Below are 23,828 nucleotides of genomic sequence, written 5' to 3'. Positions count from 1 at the left end.
GTGGAAAAACATCTTCCTTGCCTAGGAAAATACCTAAGTGTAATACATCCTTGTGGGAGGATCTGAGTTTAGCAATTAAAATTGGGACCTAATTTCAAGGTATATTTACCTATGGCATGAATACAATGAGCAAAATTGTGGAAATTTAGATGCTGATTGACTTCTAAGGTGCCTGTTTTGCTTTGATTTTGTAAACCACATTGTTTGCCCTGAACTTTGTAGTCTCCAGGCTACTTTCCGGTTTTAACAACAAAGTCAGAAAAGTTTACACAATTAAAAAGCTGCACCCCAAATAAAAAGTTTTCCTTTGGGCTTCCCTGGTGGCACAGTGGTTGAGAGTCCGCCTGCTGATGCAGGGGACACGGGTTCGTGCCCCGGTCTGGGAAGATCCCACATGCCGCAGAGCGGCTGGGCCCGTGAGCCATGGCCGCTGGGCCTGTGCGTCCAGAGACTGTGCTCCGCAACGGGAGAGGCCACAACAGTGAGACGCCCGCGTACCGCAAACAAAACAAAACAAAAGTTTTCCTTTTACTTGCACTTAGAGCATAAACCATCTCATTTTTCAAAAATAGGACAACCATCTCTATTTCCTCAGAATTCCAGCTGTTTGGCTAACTCTACTCACTATGTAGTTTAAATGAAATGAATGCCAGTTTTCTTTTTGATATGTTACTAGTGTGGTCAATATTATTCCTGGGAGTTGGTAACTTTCTAGATGACCATTACACTAGCAATGTTAGGAATAGCATAAAATACGTCCACTAGTTTTTTGTTTGCTTTTGCTTTTGAAATTTTTTATCCAGAGAAAAGCACATGGAGCTAGAAGCTCCATAAGGATCACAACCCACCCCAAACATACACATATATGCACTTTAATTGATATTTATGTAGAACCTGGCATGAACACTAGAAGGGTCAGGGTCTAATGGTACATAACCTCTCTGAGCCACTATTTTCCCTATCTCTAAAACAGGTCATCAGGGACTTCCCTGGTGGCACAGTGGTTAGGAATCTGCCTGCCAATGCAGGGGACAAGGGTTCGATTCTGGGTCCAGGAAGATCCCACATGCCATGGAGCAGCTGAGCCCGCGTGCCACAACTACTGAAGCCCACGCGCCTAGGGCCTGTGCTCCGCAACGAGAAGCCACCACAATGAGAAGCCTGTGGACCACAACGAAGAGTAGCCCCCGCTCGCCACAACTAGAGAAAAGCCTGCGTGCAGCAACGAAGACCCAATGCAGCCAAAAATAAATAAATAAATAAATAAATAAATAAATAAATAAATAAAACAGGTCATCATGGTATGCTTCCTGACAGAGCCGTTGTGAAGATTAGAAGAGGTAATGCATGTAAAATATCTAATACAGCTTCTAGCACACAGTAACCCTTCAGTAATTGATAGCTTTTTTTTTTTTTTTTTGGCGGTACGTGGGCCTCTCACTGCTGTGGCCTCTCCTGTTGCGGAGCACAGGCTCCGGACACGCAGGCTTAGCGGCCATGGCTCATGGGCCTAGCTGCCTCGCGGCATGCGGGATCTTCCTGGACCAGGGCACGAACCTGTGTCCCCTGCATCGGCAGGCGGACCCTCAACCACTGCGCCACCAGGGAAGCCCCACTCTGAACTCATTCTGTTGGCCAAAGTAAATCACATTACTGGATGCCCAGAGAGTGAGAACTATATCCTATCCTCAGTGGGAGAACATTGGAAAGTTGCCTGGCAAAGGTTGCGAAAATTTGGAGCTAATAATTCAGTCTGTCATAGTTTGGTTTATTTGAGGATATACTCGGCAACCAGCATGGGGAGCTGGGTTACAACTCATATTTTAACTCATCCTGCTGTTATACGCATCAAAGATCTGGACAGGAAGGAATCATCATTCCTCAGAAGTCATTCTGAGTATAGGTGTCAGGAGCACAAGGACCCTAAACTTCTTCAACTTAGCTAGTATGTATTTAGTGTCTTTTTTTGTGCCTAACACCATATTAACTTCTGGGGCTTAAGGAGCTTTAGATCTAACAGTGAAAACAGACCATGGACAGGACTTAAAAGGTGGTGTGATAGTTCAGTAACAGAAGTTTTTACTAGGTATAAAGATAGAAACAGAAGAGAGGGGTAATCGACTCTGCTTTATGAAAAGGCATAGAAAGCTTTGTTGAGAAGGAGATTAAATTTTGAGTGTTAGATCCACAGTCCTTACAGAACAAGTTCAGGTAGAGAAGTATTTTTTGTAGGAAATATTATAGCAATCTGTTAACTGTTAGAAATTGATTATAGTTAAAATCTCTTGTTTATGCTCGGATAACAGAAAAGTCTCTGAGAGCCAATGAATAACTTTGTATTTACCACCTTCTTGCATTATTTACTGCAGTAGTTTTCAAACTTTGGCCTGCATCAGAATCACCTGGAGGACTTGTTAAAACACTGATTGCTGGACTCCACTCCCAGAGTTTCTTATTCAGTAGGTCTGGAATAGGGTCAGAGAATTTGCATTTCTAACATGTTCCCAGATGATGCTGATGGTGCTGGTCCAGGGACAACACTTTGAGAGCTATTGATTTATTGAATCTTTCCTATGTATCTGGCACTCTGCAATGTGGTGAGTATATAAAGTTAAAAAGAAAACATCCCTGCCCTCAGATTGCTTGTGGTAGGGTGGCTGGGACAAAGAAGTGAATGCGTAATGACAGTGCAGTGGAATGGATGCTGAGATCCATGGAAGTACAGTTTGCTGTGGAAATACACCAGAAGGACACTAACTCAGACTGAGGCTGCAGGCTGCAAGTGTGTGTAAAACACAAAAAATCCTTTAACCCTGAGCTGAGTTTTTTAAAAAATCAGAAAGTAATAACAAGTAGAGAAATGACCGTGAGTCATGCTTTGCGTGAGGTTCGTAAACGGAGTCGTCTTCGAAGCTGCCTTTAAGAAATTTCTGATCAAAATTTTTTAGACAAGCTTTTGGTGGTGTAAGTGGGACAATGTATGTCTGAATTAGTTACTTTGCAAATAAAAGTTATCCCCTTCTTTTGCTAATTTGTTCTACTCATCTTCAGCTATTGTTAAGATGTCAGTTAGACAAAGATGTTACATTCTATGTTTTCACAAAAAGAGCGAGAAATTTTTTTTATGTCAGAATGCAGACAAAACTAGACACGAGCAGGAACAATCAGAGCTGGGAAAACAGCATTCCTTAGGCAGCTTTACCTGGGACTTGAGGTGCTGAGCCTGCAGGGGAACAGAGTCAGCTACTCAGTACGATTGTGGGCTAGCGTGAGACTAGGAGACAAAGTGACATCTCTGCCTTGAGAAGGGCACTGAAGAGGAATGCAGTGGATGTTAGGTCATGGATTCAGGCGGGGCTGTAGATAGCTCCTGCTTGGGCATAGTGAGGTGGTGAGGGGACTGGGCAGGAATTGACTAGAGGTGTGTACCTACAGTGGGAAGCTGCTAGGTCAGCTGGCCAAGTTATATGCCCAGCAAATGAAGGAGTGAACCCAACGAGTACTTGGGCTGGTTTAGAGAAACAGAGCCATACTCAGGAGGTTGTTTGCCTTGGCATTGAAGACGTTCTGCCATTTTAATGAAGCAATCTTGGATTGTGTTGTCCTCTCAACCCACAGGGGTAACACCCTTTCAGGAGTAATGGTCTTTGGGGCTCTTGACTATCTAACCACTTGTATTTGTTTTAAATCAAAAGCATATACCTAAAGCTATGCAGACCATTTCATTTTAAATGGTTATATTCCCACTGGCAAAGGGAGCTAAAGTCAAGTAGAAATTATGAACAGAATGCTCAAAATGTTTTAAAATCGTGTAGTACAATCTATTTTCATTGGAGATGAATTACTGATGAAAATTGTTTGTAGTTTTTTAAACTATCCTTTTATAATGTAGTTTAATTAACTGTGAAACCTTGTAACCTTTTTCTCAGCATACATCTGTGGATGGGTATACTGAACCCCACATCCAGCCGACCAAATCAAGTAGCAGACAGAACATCCCTCGGTGTAGAAACTCCATTACGTCAGCAACAGATGAACAGCCTCACATTGGAAATTACCGTTTACAAAAAACAATAGGGAAGGGAAATTTTGCTAAAGTGAAATTGGCAAGACATGTTCTAACTAGTAGAGAGGTAAGTTTTCATGATTCCTTTTAATATTTACTTAGACCTCTCCAGAGTCTAGTTACAAAAGCTTTCCTACAGCTGATTCTGGGAATAAGTAACAGTTGCAATATGGTAAACACTGGGATATGTGTGAATGGAATGTATGTAGATAGAGTTATCTATACATGGCACAGAAGAATTGTCCTTATGTATTAGCATCTCATAAATCAGATGTGCTGCAGATGAGGTTTTCTCAGACTTCTGTCTTTCATTATATGGCTTCTGTAAAAATTTCTGATTTTTACCCGACCCCATGAACAGGGCTAGGATAACTTCTTGTTAATTACTGCTTAAGCTGCAGTGAGTATAGGAGCAGAAAATGAGGTTGTACATGTGAAACTTATATAGTGTTATAAACCACTGTTACCTCAATAAAATTTTTTTTAAATTACTGCTTGAGGTAAATTAGGTATAAATGTGTAGAAAGTCACCCACTAATTTTTATCTATTTAGAAACCACATTGAGCAAGTGTTTTACAGATGTTTTTCTCAGATAATAAGAGAATCGGGTTTCTAAAATCCCATGTGTTTCAAATCAGATGTATTTATATAACAAAACTTGTTTTTAAAATAATAATTAATATATTTAATAATTTATATAATAAAGACTAAAAATAGTTAAACATCTAACATTCTATATTATATAATGTTTACTGGATCCAGTTAGGACATTATGAAAAACCTGTCATAAAATGTTTTTGTTAAGTTTCCATTTTGTTCTATACATAATATTATTGTCACATATGGTTAAATTTAGTCCTCTCTGTCCATTTTGACCCCAGGAGCTGTTGGAACACAGGCTGTATTAGACAGAGACCTAGAGGACATTTAAATCTGTTTTGTTAGTTTGCTGTAAGGAAGTTAGGGTGTCCAATCTCTCTACCCACATAATACTTAACTTACTAAAAGTTCATAAGCCTCTCCCCTCTGATAAGTGTAACTTATCAAGATCATGAGTAAAAGATGAAGATACAGATGATTTTTACTTTGAAAGGGGAAACCTGGAATAACTTTAACAAAGGTATAATTTCATTGACTCAGAATCAAATAGGTTAAAGACTTGGGTCAATAGAATATATTCTAAGGCTGCCTAATTATCAAAACTTTACCATCCAATTATGTGAACACCAAACATAGCTAAATTATATCTAGTTAGGAATGAAACAAAAGATGTTTTCCTTATAAATTTTATTCATTAAGATATGTATTCTCAAATATATTTTAATGATTCTCTCTTTTGTAGGTTGCTGTGAAAATAATAGACAAAACTCAGCTAAATCCTACCAGTCTACAAAAGGTATTTAATTATTTTAATAGTAAGTAATTAGAATACGAGTTTATTAATTAATATATGATACTCTGTAAAGTCAGTTATTCTAAACTTCCTGTTACATACAATACTACATTTCATTAATATATGAAGAAAAGATTTGATATAAAACATAATATTTACATTTAATAATATTTAAAAAATGTTTATCAAGTGTTTGTTTGAAAAATATCTGCTACTCAAATGCATGTACCGTATCAGAGGAACTTATGTCTTTTAATTCAGTAGAATAAAAATTTTCATATCAAATATTTTGAAGTAGTAAGGATTCTGCTTCGTTAAAAATCAGCTCATGAGATACTGTTGTCCATAGGTGGGTTTCCTTTTATTGCTTCACTTGCTTTTCTTCCTTCTTCCACAAGAACAAGTCTTTCAACTAACTTACAATAAAAGATACGACCATTTCTTAAAAGGGTGAAAATATAAAGCAGGAGAGGGACCAAAAAAAGCAGTTAGGATGGGAATTGACCTGGTAAAGCTGTTTCATGTTGCTTCATTAGTTATTTATGTGGGAAATTTTTCTCAGATTAGTACTTTAAAAATGAAGCAAATATTTTAACATTTATGTCATATATGTTTGTATATAGCTCACTATATAATATTTATGTATAATATATATATATAAAGTACATTATGATTTTTATTAGAATATAATGGAATCGTGGTCTCATATGTAAGTGTGATGTAAATAACTTTGGATTTCTAAAACAGAATTTTATAAGAAAATTTTAGTATAGTATGTTTAACTACACCTGCTCTGATTCTACCATTAAATTAAAAATTTGGGTCTGTGATATCAAGACTTTCCACTTGTCTCAGTGCCAGACAACTCAGTTTATTTTATATATTTCTACTTAGAGATCTGTCTTTGTACTTACTGAGATTCCTTTTAAATTTGACAACCAATATCATTTTTCATAGCATTAGTATTTCTCATCTGTGAGAACATGAAAGTTTGCTGGATTTTTTTTCTCTATGAGTATGAGATAATATACTTTATTGGATGTTTTTTGGGAGAAACTTCCAGCACCCATCTTTCAGCTAATCATGATTTAGTGGTATGCGTTATAAAAAGGCATCCTCCCTGGGCAGATGAGTTACCCAAAGATGCTGTGTTTTCCTGGACTAGAGCCACAGTGGACAAATTTTTGCCTGCCCTTCTCCTGGGAATCCTTTTACAATGCAGACTACATACCAGCCCAGTGGCCCAGTCCATGGCCCACCTAGCCTTGTCACTTTTCCTGGGTTAATCTGGTAAATTAAATGATTTTAAGTGACATTTAGAACTAGTCCAGGCCTGTTGTGCTCGTTGGAGGCACAGTAATGTGACCCCCGCTCTGTCTTTCCCAGGGGGGACCAGAGAAGGTTGTAGAACCAAAGTCACGCTTATTGAAACATGTGGACATGCAGACATGAAGGTGGACTGTTATTCAGATAAAAAATATACTTGTTGATGTAATTTCTATTATAAATTCCACTAATCTTGCTGATAGATGGTTGCTTTTCCAAACAGGTGTATAAAAAATGATGGCAATTTTGTTTTCTTTAATCTGTAAAAATAAAAGCAAAGGAAAGATTGAAATTTGCTAATTTGCATATCTCACTTTGTAGCTGCGCAAAACCACTTACGTGCTGAGTACTTCTTCCATACAGTTCTTTTTTATGTGTGTGGATCATTTGAAGGAAAAGTCTTGACCAATTCTTTTGTGGATCAGTGAAAACCTAAGTGAAAAGAGAAGGGTTAGCATTTAGTGAGCTGGGTTGTAGACTGCAGAAGTTGTCTTTGAATCATTACTGAATTTTTTAATATATATACTACAAGGAATGATACTGCTATGTGAATAAATAAGATAATACCTAATGCCCAGTCACTCGTTGCTTCATTCTCCATGACATCTGTGGTCAGTAACATAACTTCTGATCTTGATTCGGTTTTAAAGGAATACTGAAAACAGGGACTATCATAAAATCTGGCTATTGAAAGATATTTCTTTAGCATACAGTGTGAAGAATTGGTGGGAAGTATATCTTTCACATTGAAATACAATGGATTTGAGGGAGAAGTTGTTCAAACAAGTTTCTTTTAAAAGGTGATATCAGGGCCTCCCTGGTGGCGCAGTGGTTGAGAGTCCGCCTGCCGATGCAGGGGATACGGGTTCGTGCCCCGGTCTGGGAGGATCCCATATGCTGCGGAGCGGCTGGGCCCGTGAGCCATGGCCACTGGGCCTGCGCATCCGGAGCCTGTGCTCCGCAACGGGAGAGGCCACAACAGTGAGAGGCCCGCATACCGCAAAAAAAAAAAAAAAAAAAAAGGTGATATCAATAATGTTAATGTCTAGCTAAAATATCAACAGTTTAAATGTTGAAGATAACCAGATTTTCTGGAAAGACCAAACTGTATTTCAAGCAGTTCACTGACCAAAAATCGGACTTTCCTAAACCCTGTTTTAGCCCTCATTAGTTATTGGACAAAGGGTTCAATGACAAATTATTGGTCAAGGTTAACATACAAATGTTACATCCAAATATGAAGAATACCTTCCAACACAAGCATATCCAAAGAGTATATTAAGAACCCATTGCTATTAACTCTCAAATTGAAACTTCCAGTCTTCTAACCTTTTAGTGTGATTAGATCAGCAGCCTAGAATTTGTCTGAGAGCTGTGCATAGTCTTCTTGGAGAGATGCTTTTGTAAGGTTGGATCCAGTAATTAATCTGAACGTCTCTGACACATCACCCAATGCTTTGTTCCTTCCCCCAATCAATGATCGTGACTTAGGATTTTTTAAATTTAATAGAAATAAAAAGTAAAAAAAAAAAAAAAAAGTAAAACTAGAAATGGAAACTGTCTTGTGGTTCAAGCTACACGTCATGGAGCCCAATACATGTGTTCATTAATTAATTCTTCATCTTTATTGAAAGAAGATTATATTTCTCCTTATGTTTTCCTCTGCATTTTTGGCCCCTCCTTTTCTGTTTCCTTTAAGTGGACTCATTGCCTTTTTTTTTTTTTTTTTTGCGGTGCGCAGGCCTCTCACTGTTGTGGCCTCTCCTGCTGCGGAGCACAGTCTCCGGAAGCGCAGGCTCAGCGGCCATGGCTCACGGGCCCAGCCGCTCCGCGGCATGTGGGATCTTCCCGGACCGGGGCACGAACCTGTGTCCCCTGCATCGGCAGGCGGACTCTCAACCACTGCGCCACCAGGGAAGCCCTCATTGTCCTTTTTGTGGGCCACTCAGTGTTGCAGTTTCACAAGACACGGGCCTAGGACTTCTCTTTCTGTATTCTCTTCCTAGGCTGTCTCAAAGGTAACTCTGGTTTAAATTACCACTGGTAGGCAAACTCACAAATTTATATCTTCAACTCAGACCTCCCCTACGTTTGCTTGTAATCCCTCAAAGATAACCCAGATTTATTATGTCCAAAACTAAACTCATGATCTCCACCCCACCTGTTTGGTACATTGCCCACCTAGTGCTCTTCCAGTGTCCTCTCTCAGTGAATGACACTGTCCCCAAGTTGAGCAAGTCAGAAACCTCAGAGTTATCCTTGACCCCTCCCTCTCCTTCCTTCTCACCATCTAATCTGACCTTGAGTTGTGCTGATTTTATTTCTTACATATCTTTTGAGAATGTTTGCTTTTGTCTTTTTCCATCATGATCCTCTAGAGAGCACTACTATTATCTCTCCCTTGGACTACCCCAGTAGCCTTCTAACCTGTCTTTCTGCACTTTGAATCCCTACGCGCACGCACACACACACACACAGATACACACACACACGGATGCACACACACAGTTTAAAAAGTCATCAAGGATGCAAAATATGTCTGATTATGTCATCCTTCTATTTAAGCTTTTAGTTGGCTTTCCATTTTCTTTGTAGTCTAGAAATCAAATTCATTAACATGGTGTACAGGCCCTACTTTCTTCTTCCACCCCATGGTCCACCAACTCTCCCCAGCTTCTCCCTGCTCTCCTCACCCCCTCCTCCTCCAACTTCACTGACTTTCTTTCATCTGCTCCTATTCCTACTCTTTATTCTAGCTACCAGCTTTTCACCCCACCCTATGCATAATCCTTTATCACTCCCTCTTCACTTAATTCTTACTCATTTCTCACATTTCAGCCTTAGAGTCATTTCTTCAGGGAAAGCTTCCTGTCTCAACAACAGTGTTAAATCCCCCTGCCCTTCTTAAAATTAAGCACTCATAACCAAGAATTATTTATAAACAATCTTCATAAACAATCACTTTAGTTTTTATTTGTTTTGGTTTGAGTAGTACTGTTTGGATTTTGCTTTTTTTTTTTTTTTTTCACTGCATCACGTGGCATGCAGGATCTTAGTTCCCCTACCAAGGATTGAACCTGTGTCCCCTGAAGTGGAAGCACGGATTCTTAACCTCGGATTGCCAGGGAAGTCCCTGCGTTTTGCTTTCGATTCTTATATTCTGGCTCTGACTCTGAAGACCTGTTTTAATTGCTTGGTCTTTTTTGGCTGTAAAGCATACATCTATTTCTGTATTCTCAAGAAAGTATATAATATTTTCTGAAATAGATATAGAAGAATTTTCTCTTGGAAATGGAGGAAGCTAGAAATCTTTAAATCACCTATGAATTTTAGACTAACTGTCTGGCTGGGTTCTTTTTGTTTTTTTGTTTTTGTTTTTGCAGTACACGGGCCTCTCACTGTTGTGGCCTCTCCCGTTGCGGAGCACAGGCTCCAGACGCGCAGGCTCAGCAGCCATGGCTCACGGGCCTAGCCGCTCCGTGGCACGTGGGGTCTTCCCGGACCGGGGCACGAACCCGTGTCCTCTGCATCGTCAGGCAGGCTCTCAACCACTGAGCCACCAGGGAAGCCCTGTCTGGCTGTTTTAAAAATCATATTTGCATTTAGTTACTTTGAGTCATACTCCTGTTTTTTCTAAGTTCAGTTTGTTTATACAGTACACTAGTCTATTTTTAATTTTTGGATGGAAACTTCAAAACATCTTTCCCATTTAAAAAAACTTGCTTTCTCATGATATTTATTTATTGGACTAAATGTTTTCATTTCTAATCATTTTTTTTTACAAGATAAAATTCTACAGATTCAGTTGAAGTCCTGTGTGCCATTTCTTGGTTCTATTCCTGTATTTTTCTACCTAGAAATTACTATTCTGAATTTGGTCTTATTCCCATTTATTTCTTTTTAAAAAATTTCACATGTGTATCTGTACATGAAATACTATGTATTATTTATTTTTAAACTTTCTATTCTGCAACTTGCTTTTTTCATTTAGCATTGTCTTACAGTTTTAGTCATGTTAGTATATATAGTCTAGTTCATTTATTTTCACTATTATTATATGCCGTTGTACAAATAAGCCACAGTTTACCCATTTTCTTCTTAATAGACATCTACTACAGTTAATTCATTTCTGTTAGTTTATATTTAGATTGTTCCTGTTGTTTTAGTGTTTCTTTTTTTTTTCTAGTTAGCTTTTTGTTTTTGCTGTTACAGACAATGCTGCAATGATTCTTATTATGTATATCTTTTTGTGAAGATGTGTAGAAGAGTATATCTCTCCAACAAGAATAAGGGTGAAGGGCATGCATATCCTCAACTGTATTAAGTAATGTCAAATTGCTCTTCAAAGTGGCTGTATCAATTTCTACTTCTGCTAACATATGCAATTTACTTTTGCTTTACATTCTTGTCAGCACTTTATATTATCAGATTTCTTAATTTTTTGCCAACCTTATAGAAGCAAAATGGTATCTTGTTTTAATTTCCATGATTTCTTTATAGTGAGATTGGACATCTTTTCAAATTTAATCTATTTTATGTTTAGTATCTTCTCTCTGAGATTATTTGATTTGGTATCTCAAACAATTTTATTTACTTAGCACCAACTGAGCCCAAAGTTGTACAAGACCTTGGGAAAGACTCTAGTATTATAAACTTGGTACCAGTTCATAAGAAATAAGAATCTTATAATTCATATATGAAGACAAATTTTGGCAAAGTGGCACAGCCTATTATTTTGCAATGAATAACTGACTATAAGTTGTCAAGTTTGGAAGTAATACTAAACAATCATTTTATTTTTTTAGTTAGAAATCATCAACATATACTAATTTAATTATGTTCAGATTTCTTTTTCTGAACTACTGCTTCATGGGAAGAACTTAAGAAATTAGCCTAAGTTGTTATACTGGTACTAGCAATAACTTTATAAAATATTTTGGTGTCCCAATACGATGCCTCAAGTAAAAAAGGAGTGAAATGGTGATCCTAGAAATTAAAAAGCTGAGAGTTTAGGGCTTCCCTGGTGGTGCAATGGTTGAGAGTCCTCCTGCCGATGCAGGGGACACGGGTTCGTGCCCCGGTCCGGGAGGATCCCGCATGCCGTGGAGCGGCTAGGCCCGTGAGCCATGGCCACTGAGCCTGCGCATCTGGAGCCTGTGCTCCGCAATGGGAGAGGCCACAACAGTGAGAGGCCCGCATACCGCAAAAAAAAAAAAAAAAAAAACAAAAAACTGAGAGTTAAACCTATAAGATTCTGTTAATATAGCTCCATGACTGGCGTCTCCAAGACAAAGTCTAGACAAGGTCCTAACTATCTCTTGGAGCCGAACGTCACCTGCAGGGTACAGCACAGCACCCACACTCCACATTAATAGGCCAGTAAACTGCTGTCAGAGATATAGGTCGAATTTTTACAGTTTATGGTAAAGGTAAAGAAGGCCTTCTGCCCGTCCTCAAACCCAAATCAGAAAAAAGTACTTGAAAGGCCAAAAAGGTTGTGTTAAAAGGCACAAACAAACGTCACCCTCCTTTTATGAGCTCAGTCTACTATGACTTTGATGACAGCCTGGAAGAGCTCTCCTGGGGGGAACAAGCTTGACCACAGCCTTTGTCAAGCTCCCCGTGGCCACAGAGTTGTTCCCCATCTGCCTCAAGATCAAGGAAGTAGTGAAGAAGTCCTGTGACACTGATGAGTCCAAGGGCAGCATGGTGAGCAGGCCTGGTAGAGAGAGGATGATAAGTGTTCGGCCCCTGGCTGTGCTGCTTTGAGAGTAAATAGAATGGGGATTATCTAAGCCATGTCCACTTGACTACTTCTAAATAGAACAGGTTTTTCCACCATCAAAAAAAAGTAACAATAGGGAGAAGGAATGGAAGAGTTAAGAAGGAACAGAGTAGTTGAGAGAAGAAATAATTAAGGCAAATATGTATTGATTAACACTAATGGAGTTTGCCTAATCCCGACCCTAAGCTCTAACCAGGAAGGACTGAACTGGAAAGTAAATACCCGTCCACAGAATTGAGGATTGTTCACTAACTTCAGTTATCTAGAACCAAGCCAAGAACCAAGGAGGAAACAATAGAGGCCTCTGAACAACTAGAACAGCTGTCACAAAGTCCAAACAGTGAAGTCCCTGCCATTTAGTCATAGAAGACCCACCTCAAGCCTTCTCTCCGCACTTCTTTAATTCAACACAGAATCTTAACAAACTCTGGCCTTAATTTTCAGCTGACAGCAAAATTGAAACAGTAGTTTGAAAGGCATTAGTGAATTCAGAGCCCTCCTACTAAATTTGGATATGCTAGGAACATCATGATGTCACAATTTAAAAATGAGAACAGAAAAATAGGACTAAAAATTAGAATCAGGAACTCAGATAGTGGTGTGGGCCTATTTAATATGTTCACAAACTTCTGTTTTCCTTACTTGTGCCTGGACATACAATACATACAATAATTGACTTTTTTTTTTTTTTTTTACAACAACTCTCCATCTCAGGGTAAACTTCTTATCTTGGTCTAAATGTTCAGCTCTCCTTTCCCCCTCACCTCTTTCCCCCTCTCCTAAGGAAGAGCAAGCACAGATAAGGTTGGCATCCTTGCTGGTAAAGGTCTCTTCTGGGTGAAAAGACCAAATATGTATAAGGAGCTTACTGTCTTCCCTTTTCTGCTCCCTTTGACTCAGTGGGCTAGTGCAGAAGACTTTGACATTAGTCCAGTCTCTTTCCTCTGTGCAACCAACTAGATATTAGAGTTTAGGAAGAGGTTATGGGGAGTCATGAAGAGGAAGAAACATCATAGCCCTTTACTGAATCCACGTGCTAATACTATTCAATTGGCCCCGATTTTCTAGATTTAGAACGTTAATGACAAACCTGGCTGACAGTTCAAGTGTTTCCTTGGGAGTAAGGGTGATTGACGGGGCAGGATTCTGGCATTTCATTGTCCCGAGTCAATATACCACTTAAAACCCCCTCACCACTTCTTCCATTGGCAGCCACTCTTCCTCTTTCCACAACTGCTTGTCACTTTTAGCCAGCATACACTCAGCTTATACACACATTCATGCCGTTGCTTGTTTTTATAGTTTTTTCTCACTCCTTGTCAAAATCTACTGAGGGATAAAATAACCAACCAGGACCTACTGTAGAGCACCGGGAACTATACTCAATATCTTGTAATAACCTATAATGGAAAAGAATCTAAAAAAGAATATATGTGTATATATATGTATGTGTGTGTGTATAACTGAATCACTTTGCTGTACACCTGAAACTAATACAACATTGTAAGTCAACTATATCTCAATAAAAAAATTTTTTTTAAATGCTGAAGGAGAGGAAACTATGGATAGAACAATGTATTCAAGACATTGAGATGTAGGAACCCGATGATTGTATATTATTGTTTTAACTGGAATAAGAAATTCCTTTCTGATGAGAAAGGGGTGGTATTTCTCTGGCTTCATCTCCAGGTGGAAGTGGAGTGGCCTTCTGTTCAGGTACGGCTTTTGTTAAGTGCCCCACTTTTCACAGGACGATTTTAACACTGTTCCCCCGCTCATCTCGGTTCTCCGTAGAACAGAAGAGCTACGTTCTAGACTCCAGTCAAGGACTAAATTCACGAATTCAGCACCATGCAGTCAAGTAAACAAACAAAAGACAGTGTTTACAGGGGAATGCCTGAAGGATGTGTAGCTGTCCGTTGCTTTAGATTACTTATTCTCAAACATGGAGCTGCCAGTATGTTTTAATTAGTGATCAGATGTGTCTCAACCCGTTTGCTTCTAAGAATAAACTACTGAACTGGCCAATAACGTCATAAAATTTAACAAGAGTAAATTCAGGATTACCCTCTCGTTGCGGAGCACAGGCTCCATACGCGCAGGCTCAGTATTTGTGGCTCACGGGGCTAGTTGCTCCGCGGCATGTGGGATCTTCCCAGACCAGGGCTCGAACCCCTGTCCCCTGCATTGGCAGGCAGATTCTCAACCACTGCGCCACCAGGGAAGCCCCAACACCTCTTATCTAATATTTAGAAAGCATTCAATTGGGTTTGTTTTGTTAAACAGCATACTTGTCCTTCATTGGTTTATGTAAATTTAATCTTGTTGGACAGACCTTAAGGCAACCCCAGTGATCCTTGCCTTCTGGTGTTCACACCTTTGTATAATCACTTCCCTTTGAGTGTGAGCAGGATCTGTGACTGGTTTCTAACCAGTAGAATTAGGAAAAGGTGATGAGAGTTCACTCTCACGATCACATTATGTTATATAAGACTGTCCTGGTAGCCAATTTTCTCTAGAGATTATCCTTGCTGGCTCGATAAAGTAAACTGCTCTGTTGGAGAAGCTTACTTGGCAAGACCTATGAGCAGTCTCTAAGAGGTCAGGGCAGACACCAGGAGAGCCAGCAATAAGCCAGGGTCCTCAGCCCTAGGGCTGTAAGGAAATGAATTCTGCCCACAGCCTGGGTTAGCTTGGAAGTAGATTCTTCCCTAGTCGGGCCTCTAGATGAGAGTGCAGCCTGGACAGCACCTTAATGGCAGCCTTGTGAGACCCCCAGCAGAGGACCCAGTTAAGCCGTGACCACATCGCACAGTGAATACTGAAACACACAAACAGTGAGATAATAAATGTGTGTTGTTAGAAGTTGCTGGGGTGTGGTAATTTGTTACTTAGCAATAGAAAACTAATACATTAGTTGAATGATCTGTTTGCAGTAACAACTGTAACTGACAGACATGTCTGAAATCTAAATAACCTTTGGTAAGCATGCTGCTTAACCGCGGAAATGTAGGAGCACAGGAAGCACCTTGAACAGTGAGCATCGAGGGTGCACACGTGTGCTCAGCAGGTTTTGCAGAGGCAATGCCGAGTGACAGTTGGTTTCATGGAGGCCAGTTACAAAGGCTTCTGTACTGTAGTGCTTGTGAGTTGTGACTGTATAGTCACGTCTTACAGCTTAACAGATAAATAAAATTTTAATATGAAAGCAACACTCAATGAAGAAAACAGAGGTAGTTCATTTACATGTAAGTATAGGAGAACAAAATTGTTATTGGGGACTTTTCTATTAGAAATACATAATACTACTCCTCAGCCATAAAAAGGAATGAAATAACGCCATTTGTAGCAACGTGGATGGACCTAGAGATTATCACACTTAAGTGAAGTAAGTCAGAAAGAGAAAGACAAATGCCATATGATATCACCTATACGTGGAATCTAAAAATATGGCACAAAGGAACTTATCTACGAAACAGAAACCGACTCACAGACATAGAGAACAGAATGTGGATGCCAAGGGGGATGGCCGGTGGGGGGAGGGATGGAGTGGGAGTTTGGGATCAGCAGATGCAAATTATTATTTATAGAATGGATAAACAACAAGGTCCTACTGTACAGCACAGGGAACTATATTCAACACCCTGTGATAAACCATAATGGAACAGAATATGAAAAATAATGTGTGTATATGTATAACTGAATCACTTTGCTGTACAGCAGAAGTTAACAGCATTGTAAATCAACTATACTGCAATAAATTTTTAAAAAAGAAATACATAATAGTGATAATACTAATGAATGCAAATGAAACTTACAATAATGCTACTCATATTAATAATAGGTCCAAAAACTTTAAAATCTATACAGGACAGCAAAACCAAAATAAGGACTATCTGTATTTATTTTTTATAATACATTCCTGGGGTGCAGGGTGGAGATTCAGGAAAAAAAGTCAATATTTTTAAATAATAAAGTTTAACATTTCAAAAAATTACTTTAGTTACAAATAGTATATTTCTTACAAAATGATATTTTAAATGTTTAAATGGAATGTTTTATCACTCAGTGCTTATAAAATGGGTTTATGAAAGCCATGGAAAAATAAGAGGCAGACATAATATTTGACTTGTTTTTCTGGAGAAAAAAATTCTGCTTATAGTAGAACCTAGAATCATCAGATTTGTGAGTTATGATTTTATAGTTATATGTAAATTTTATGTGCTCATATTATATGTGAATTTTATCTGCTAATGTGCCATAATAAGAAAAAAAAGTTGAAACCAGAAATACAGATCCTCTGAAAATCTAAACCACAGAGTCTACCTCTACTGTCAGCCCAAGGAGTCCGTGGGCAGAGGTCACCTGATGAGGTGCCCCCTTACTTCCTCTTTGGTTTTCTCAGGGAAGTGAGGGCCTTGTTTTTAGGGGGCACATCAGGTAAGCAGAGTGAGGAGACCCAGGTGGTGTCAGAAACCAAGATAAAAACCCTGAGTGCATTCTGAGGGGACTACCCACCAGGCATACAGAAGACCCCACAGAGCTCTGCCCCTGCTGCCAATCGTGAGAAACGTCAGGTATGGGTGGCATCCCCTCTGTCTTGGTATAGGAGGTCCCCTCAATCCTCCCTCTGAATATTCACAGGAGTGAGATTCCACACTCCCCTCTGCTGACCTGAGGCCACCCAGCTCACACCAAGGCCCTTACCCCTCTGAGACCCCTGAGGAGGAAGTGAGGGTATGTGACTTCCGGCTCCCTCTGCCCAGGGCCTCCAGGGCTGCTCATGGGAAGGACATATTCTCTGACGTCACTAACTAGAATCTACATGGCATTTGATGAGTATTCCATGCTTACTGCTGTCCACTGGCATCTGGTATTGTTGAGGATTGGAAAGAGTTTGGAAAACGAATAACTGATTTAGAAATGGTCGAATGATCTGAACAGAGAGGTCTCATCAGAGAAAGTATATAGACAGCAGATATGCATATAAAAAGATGATCAACACCATACATTATTAGGAGTTGCAAATTAAAACAACAGATAGGGGCTCCCCTGGTGGCACAGTGGTTGAGAGTCTGCCTGCTAATGCAGGGGACACGGGTTCGAGCCCTGGTCTGGGAAGATCCCACATGCCGCAGAGCATCTAGGCCCGTGAGCCACAACTACTGAGCCTCTGTGTCTGGAGCCTGTGCTCCGCAACAAGAGAGGCCGCGATAGTGAGAGGCCTGCGCACCGCGATGAGGAGTGGCCCCTGCTTGCCACAACTAGAGAAAGCCCTCGCACAGAAATGAAAACCCAACACAGCCAAAAATAAATAAATTAAAAAACAACAACAACAACAAAAAAAGAGATACCACTACACACCTGTTAGAATGGTGAAAATCCAAAACACTGACAACACCAAGTGCTGACAAGGATGTGGAACAACAGGAACTCTCATTGCTGGTGGGAATACAAAATGGTACAGCCACTTTGGAAGGTAGTTTGGTGGTTTCTTATAAAACTAAACATACTCTACTATACCATCCAGCAGTCGTGCTCCTTGGTATTTACCCAAGTGAATTGAAAACTTATGTCCACACAGAAACTTACACATGGTTTATACAGCTTTATTAATAATTGCTTATAGTCTGATCAACCAGTAGAGGTGATTAAAGAGTCAGGCCCCCCAAACCCCAAGGAAGGTTTTTTTTGGATAAAAATCATGTGAATGATCATTTAGTTTCATTCCCACAGTGTTTTTCTTTTATTCCTAGTAATGAGTATTCAAATAAATGTTTGTTTTACTGTATATGATATATTCACATACACACACAAACACCCACACACACAGAACCATTTGAGTTCATTAGTTAAAATTGTCCTGGGACCCAAGTCTCAGCAAAATTAGAGTTGGGACTCTGAAGTAAATCTCTTATTTGACCAGAATCCTGTAGTGTCTTATAAGCAGATAAATGTCTTCAGATAGATGTTTTGATTGGTTCTCTGCTTGAGTGTTCTTTTTTAACAAAATTGTTTGGTTGTTTTCTTTAACAGTTGTTTCGGGAAGTACGAATAATGAAGATATTGAATCACCCTAACATAGGTATGAAATTTATATATACAATTAACGATAAAGTATTTTCCTTAATTTGAGGCTATTTGAAAGGATACAATTTTAAGGATGTTTTATGTAAAATGAGGAAAAGTGATAACCTCAGATAGCCTTAACTGAAGGCTACAAATTGTAGTTTTCTACTACCTTGCTGTCTTCTGCTTGTCACTAAAATAATATATATGACTTGGAGTTAAAGCATATAAATGATTTTTGTATCTCCTTACTAAATCTCTCTAAATAGAGATTGCATGCCATTTAGGTATTTATAGAAAATAATTCCAGATATTTTGATAATAGGCACTTGGGATTGATCATAGTTTATAAGCAAAATAACTAGTTTGAATTTTAAAGAAAGTAGAGTTGATTTCAGCTTTAGTGAATTTACTTTTGTAAGTTCTGTTTTTCCCCCATATTTACAAATAAGTTTATTGATTACATATATTATACAAAGTCATTGGATTGTAAGAGGTAAAAAGCAATTCTTCTTTTAATCTGTTTATTTTTGAATCATGTGTTTCTTGCACATTAAAAAATCTTACGTTTATTAGAGACACTCATGCAGTTACTTGTGGTGTATAATTTCAACTATTTGTCAATACATAAGTCTCATAATTTAGTATTTTTTTAACCAGAAACTTTTAAAATATCACATAATTATAAAATTTTTTGTTTCTGTACCAAAGATTATTTAACATTTTTTGATAGGCTCATTATAATAATAGTGTCTTTTTAAACTTTAATTAAAATTTTATTATTTTGATTTTAAGATTTTCTTTTTTATTACCTTATTCTAATTAGAAAAGGAATGATTTTTTTAATCCCAGAAATTTAACTCTCTTTTGACCCAGCAATTGGTTCCAAATCACTTCATAGTAAATAGTTTTCTTCCATAGTCGTCATAACCCTTGAGAAAAATTTTAAACTTTAAATTGTAATTAATAATTTTTAGTAAATACTCAAATTTTCCTTTAGTTTAGTGTTACCTTAAAGTTTCTTAAAGCATATCCAATATGTGCTCACAACCACAGAGTTATATCTCTAATTTCTTTTTTCAGTAAAATTGTTTGAAGTTATTGAAACAGAGAAGACCCTCTATTTAGTCATGGAATACGCGAGTGGAGGTAAGGATGGAAGGGAATGAAAAGTTATCTTTGATGAGACATATAGAATTATTAATACAAATCATTAACATTCATGTCTTTTTTGATGTTAATGAATTTATAGTTTCATAAAATGCCTTTAAATGGTATCTTAAGGAAAATTCAGTGTTTAGTTTCAAGACCTATTGATCCTATATTTAAAAGTAGGATTTTGGCTTATTTAAAAATTACTTAGGCACATTTTTCAAAACTCTAAATTTGCATTGTTATCTATGAATGTTTCAATTCTTATCTAAATAATATAATATATAATAATATTAGTAGTAGTAGAAGCTCTTGGCTATTAATAGGAAATCTCAAATTCAGAATGTATTTAATAACGTTTATAGTAAAAGCATGTTCTAGGTCAGATGTTTATTTCACTGATTGTTCATATATGACAGATTCTCCATATACATACATTTTCAAGAAATCCATAAAATGTTTCAATTTAAATGAGTATTGACCTATATATTTTATAAGTTAGGAGACTGAGTTGACAGAGAAATAGTAAGATACATTTCTAGTAGAATATAATATTGGGCTGGCCAAAAAGTTCATTCAGGTTCTTCTGGAAGATGTTATGAAAATCCCAAACGAACTTTCTGGCCAACCCAATATATATTCTGACTATATAGTGTTCAAAAATAGGAATGATTTTTAAATGCTGATATATAATAGAAAATCATTTCCATATACTTTCCCTCAAATGAGAGATACATTGGCTCAGATTCACTGTTCTTTTAGGCATAAGACTTAACTTTCTCAGAAATAGGTTTAAAATTTATGGAGTTAAATCATTTAATAAGTAAAATGAGGATACTTGAAGGTTTTAAGGGCTCAGAGAATTTAAGCAATTGAAGAAGAGAGAGGGCAGCAGAAATTATTTAAACCACTTTGGCTAATCACCTTTTTTCGCTAATCAATTGAAAAACTTAGTGTTGAATTTAGTTTTGAGTTCTTTTAGCTAATAAAGTGTATAGATTTTTGTGATGATTCAGATTTTCTGTAACTAGAATAAAGATGATTTATTTTAGTCTATAGCATCTAGGCTATGTATTTTTATACCCTCTCTTAGATTTCTAAAAAAATTTACTACAAATATTAAACAGATTTTAGTTGCCTTTTCAGTTTTTTATGTAGATTGAAAGTTTTAAAAGATTTAGTTTTTTGCATAGCTTTTTTTATCATGAAAATATTTCATTGTAGGTTTTTTACTTAACCTGGAAACCTACATCATTAATGTTTTTTATTATTATAGGATTTTAAGAAATATTAATACAGCCATGCAAATTTGTATAAAATATTAATCTATAATAAAATTAATGAACCTACAAATACCACATAATGAAACTTTCTCTACTTTTCTATCCTGTAGTTAGATCTATGTATCAGTTCATCATTGTTGAAACCCTGAGTGTTTATCCAGTTAGACTTTTTTTTTTTTTTTAGCAATCTAAAGTCTAGAGAGTGGGGCTAAACATGTTTTGATATGAGAAATTATAGATAGCTAAACATCTGTGGGCATTATTCTATTTTTATGAAGGTCTGCCACAAGGCTGTGTTAATGTGCGTACTGCTTTAACGATTAATGCTAAGTGCAGTCAACTCTTTATTGGTGCTGGTGAAGGGGAGCAATGGCTGGAGTAATAGGCAGCACGTAGGGCCCTCACTGCTCTCCTTCAGTAGCATTGGGAAGGGCAGAAGTGTATAGTGTAGTGTAGGGAGGTGTGTACTGGAGCTCAGCCAGTGGCCCCTTACTCAGTTCTGATTCCTAGGGATAGGTGTTCTTTGAGTCTTGTCAGTCAGTGATCCTGTAACAACTATCTTGGTTCTGTAGCAGTAAATCTAGAATCATCCTCTTGCCTTTTTAATCTATAAATGGCAAGGTGACTCTAGAGAATAAAACGCTTAATATTTTTCCTCTGAAATTTCTAGATATTTTAGGATTGAATCTGACATGCACACGAGAATCCTAGCATGAACAAGGGTTGAGTCAGACAACTGCATCTTTGCCAGAAGTACATCTATTGATTCTGGTTCACTAATGGGGCAAAAGATCTTCAGTGATTAGAAGGGCAGGGAACTCCTTTATGATTTTGAACCATGTTTCGTTCAAAGGAGCCTATTAAAAGTAGGCGTCAGGACTACTTTGGAATAGTGTGTTTATACGTTCTTTTGCTCATGCAGACATTATTTATTAAATGTTTACTGTGTACTAAGTGATATTCTAAGTGCTAGGAACACATGGGTGAGCAAAGACAAGGTCCCTGCCCTCAAAAAGATTACGTTCTAGTTGGGGAAGCAAATCATAAATAAATACTATATAATCAGTAAAGGACTGAATCACGTAAACATCCGGGGGTTGTGAGCGTTTCAGGCAGAACTTAAGAGTAGTCCGAATTTTTGAACTCCTGCCGTATATCTTTTCCGGCCTAAACTCACATATCTAGAATTAACTACTATGATGGGTCAACTAGAGCATCTGTTCATTTCTCTGTTTTCGTCATCCCATTTAATCATTTAAGTATGCTTGATATAATGTGCTAACATTGTAGATTTATTAGTTTCATCTGACATACATCATTACATATTTGATTTTTAACATTTTACTTATGTCCTAGGATTGATATTGCATATATGTATATGTAATATATCTGTATACCTAAATACAAATATATAATTTATTGAGTGCTTACTATATGCCAGTCTCACTGTGCTAAGCACATGTATTATTTCATTTAATCCTCACAACACCCATGTGAAATAGGTAATAGGGAGAAACAGGGTCTAAACAAAGTTAAGAAATCTTCCCAATGTCTCCCAATAGCTACTTAGGGCTAAATAAGGATTAATACCAAAATTGGTCTGATTCTAAAACCTGAGTTTTTAAGCACTTTGCTGTACTTTACAAGAACTCTTTAAGCCACTTTATGGGTTTTTCATATACATGTATATATCTATGTGGTACAAATTATAAGGATATAAAAATTTTATCCCATACACTGAGATATTTTATTTTTGGTAATGTAACTAAACATTAATTGTTTTTTTTATTATTATTGATTAGAGAAAATGAAAAAAACGTACAGACATGTAAAGTAAAAGATCTATTAGAACATTTTTATGGTTTCTAGTATCTTTAAATTATTTCAACAAATATGTATTGTCTATCCACTTCGTGTTCTGTCATGCGGATGGGGATACAGGTAAAGTATGGGTATGATGACAGCATTCAAGGAGTTTGCAGCTCATCTGGGGTAATAGGAGATGCACACAAGGATGATTTCATTCTGTATAATAAGTAGTTAAATACCAACGCAGATGAAATGAGTACTGTGAGAATGAGCATAATCAGTGTAGGAAGGAAAAGAAAGAAATCAGTGTGGATGGAGGTAGAGAGATGGAATTTGACCAAGACTCTATGACTAGTAGACTTTAAGAGAGTGAGCCAACATAATATGACTTGTGTTATTTTATTTGAAATGTAGACCCCAAATACAAACCCAAATGTGATTTTTGATTGCCCATGTTGTGCCTTCCCTTTATTAGAATGGATAATAAAGAGTTGACTGTATTTTTACATAATACTTGAAAGCAGAAAGTAAGTTTTCTTATGTTTTTTATGACTTTTTATTAAAAGAATTTTGTTGAATCATAAGCCACTACCCATATTCAATTTTACATGTATTTTTTTCCTTTTTTTCTATTCATGTAATAGTTGTGATTTATATAGAACTATCAGAAAAGTGTGGGCCAAAAGCTTCTTTAAAAACAAGGCAAAAACTTGACATTGCATATATTGTTAACTGAAAAATCTATGTATATTTTACTGCCTGCTTTACCTTTCTGATTCAGGTGAAGTATTTGATTACTTAGTTGCCCATGGAAGAATGAAAGAAAAAGAGGCCCGTGCAAAATTTAGGCAGGTATGGAAAGTAGTTTTCAACTTTGTTTTGCTGATATTTTTAGTGATGTACAATGGACAGTATCACAAACTGGAATTCAGAGTACATGGTAC

The 23,828-nt window shown here is 37.5% G+C and overlaps 1 protein-coding gene across 5 annotated transcripts in view; it reads left to right on the top strand.

Moving 5' to 3' along the window:
- Positions 1-23,828, top strand: part of MARK1 (microtubule affinity regulating kinase 1) — a 142,097-nt gene that overhangs the window by 72,686 nt on the left and 45,583 nt on the right. For all 5 annotated transcript variants that reach the window (XM_060091423.1, XM_060091420.1, XM_060091421.1 and 2 more), the window contains exons 2-6: positions 3,930-4,133; positions 5,410-5,463; positions 18,608-18,656; positions 19,724-19,789; positions 23,666-23,736. In XM_060091423.1, the coding sequence (XP_059947406.1) occupies positions 18,629-18,656; positions 19,724-19,789; positions 23,666-23,736 (165 nt within the window). In that variant the 5' untranslated portion in view covers positions 3,930-4,133; positions 5,410-5,463; positions 18,608-18,628. The remainder of the gene's footprint in view (positions 1-3,929; positions 4,134-5,409; positions 5,464-18,607; positions 18,657-19,723; positions 19,790-23,665; positions 23,737-23,828) is intronic.

The sequence above is a fragment of the Mesoplodon densirostris genome, chromosome 2 (assembly GCF_025265405.1).
Source record: "Mesoplodon densirostris isolate mMesDen1 chromosome 2, mMesDen1 primary haplotype, whole genome shotgun sequence".
Taxonomy (NCBI): domain Eukaryota; kingdom Metazoa; phylum Chordata; class Mammalia; order Artiodactyla; family Ziphiidae; genus Mesoplodon; species Mesoplodon densirostris.
Note: the sequence above shows the minus strand (reverse complement) of the source record. Positions and strands in the feature narration are given on the sequence as shown.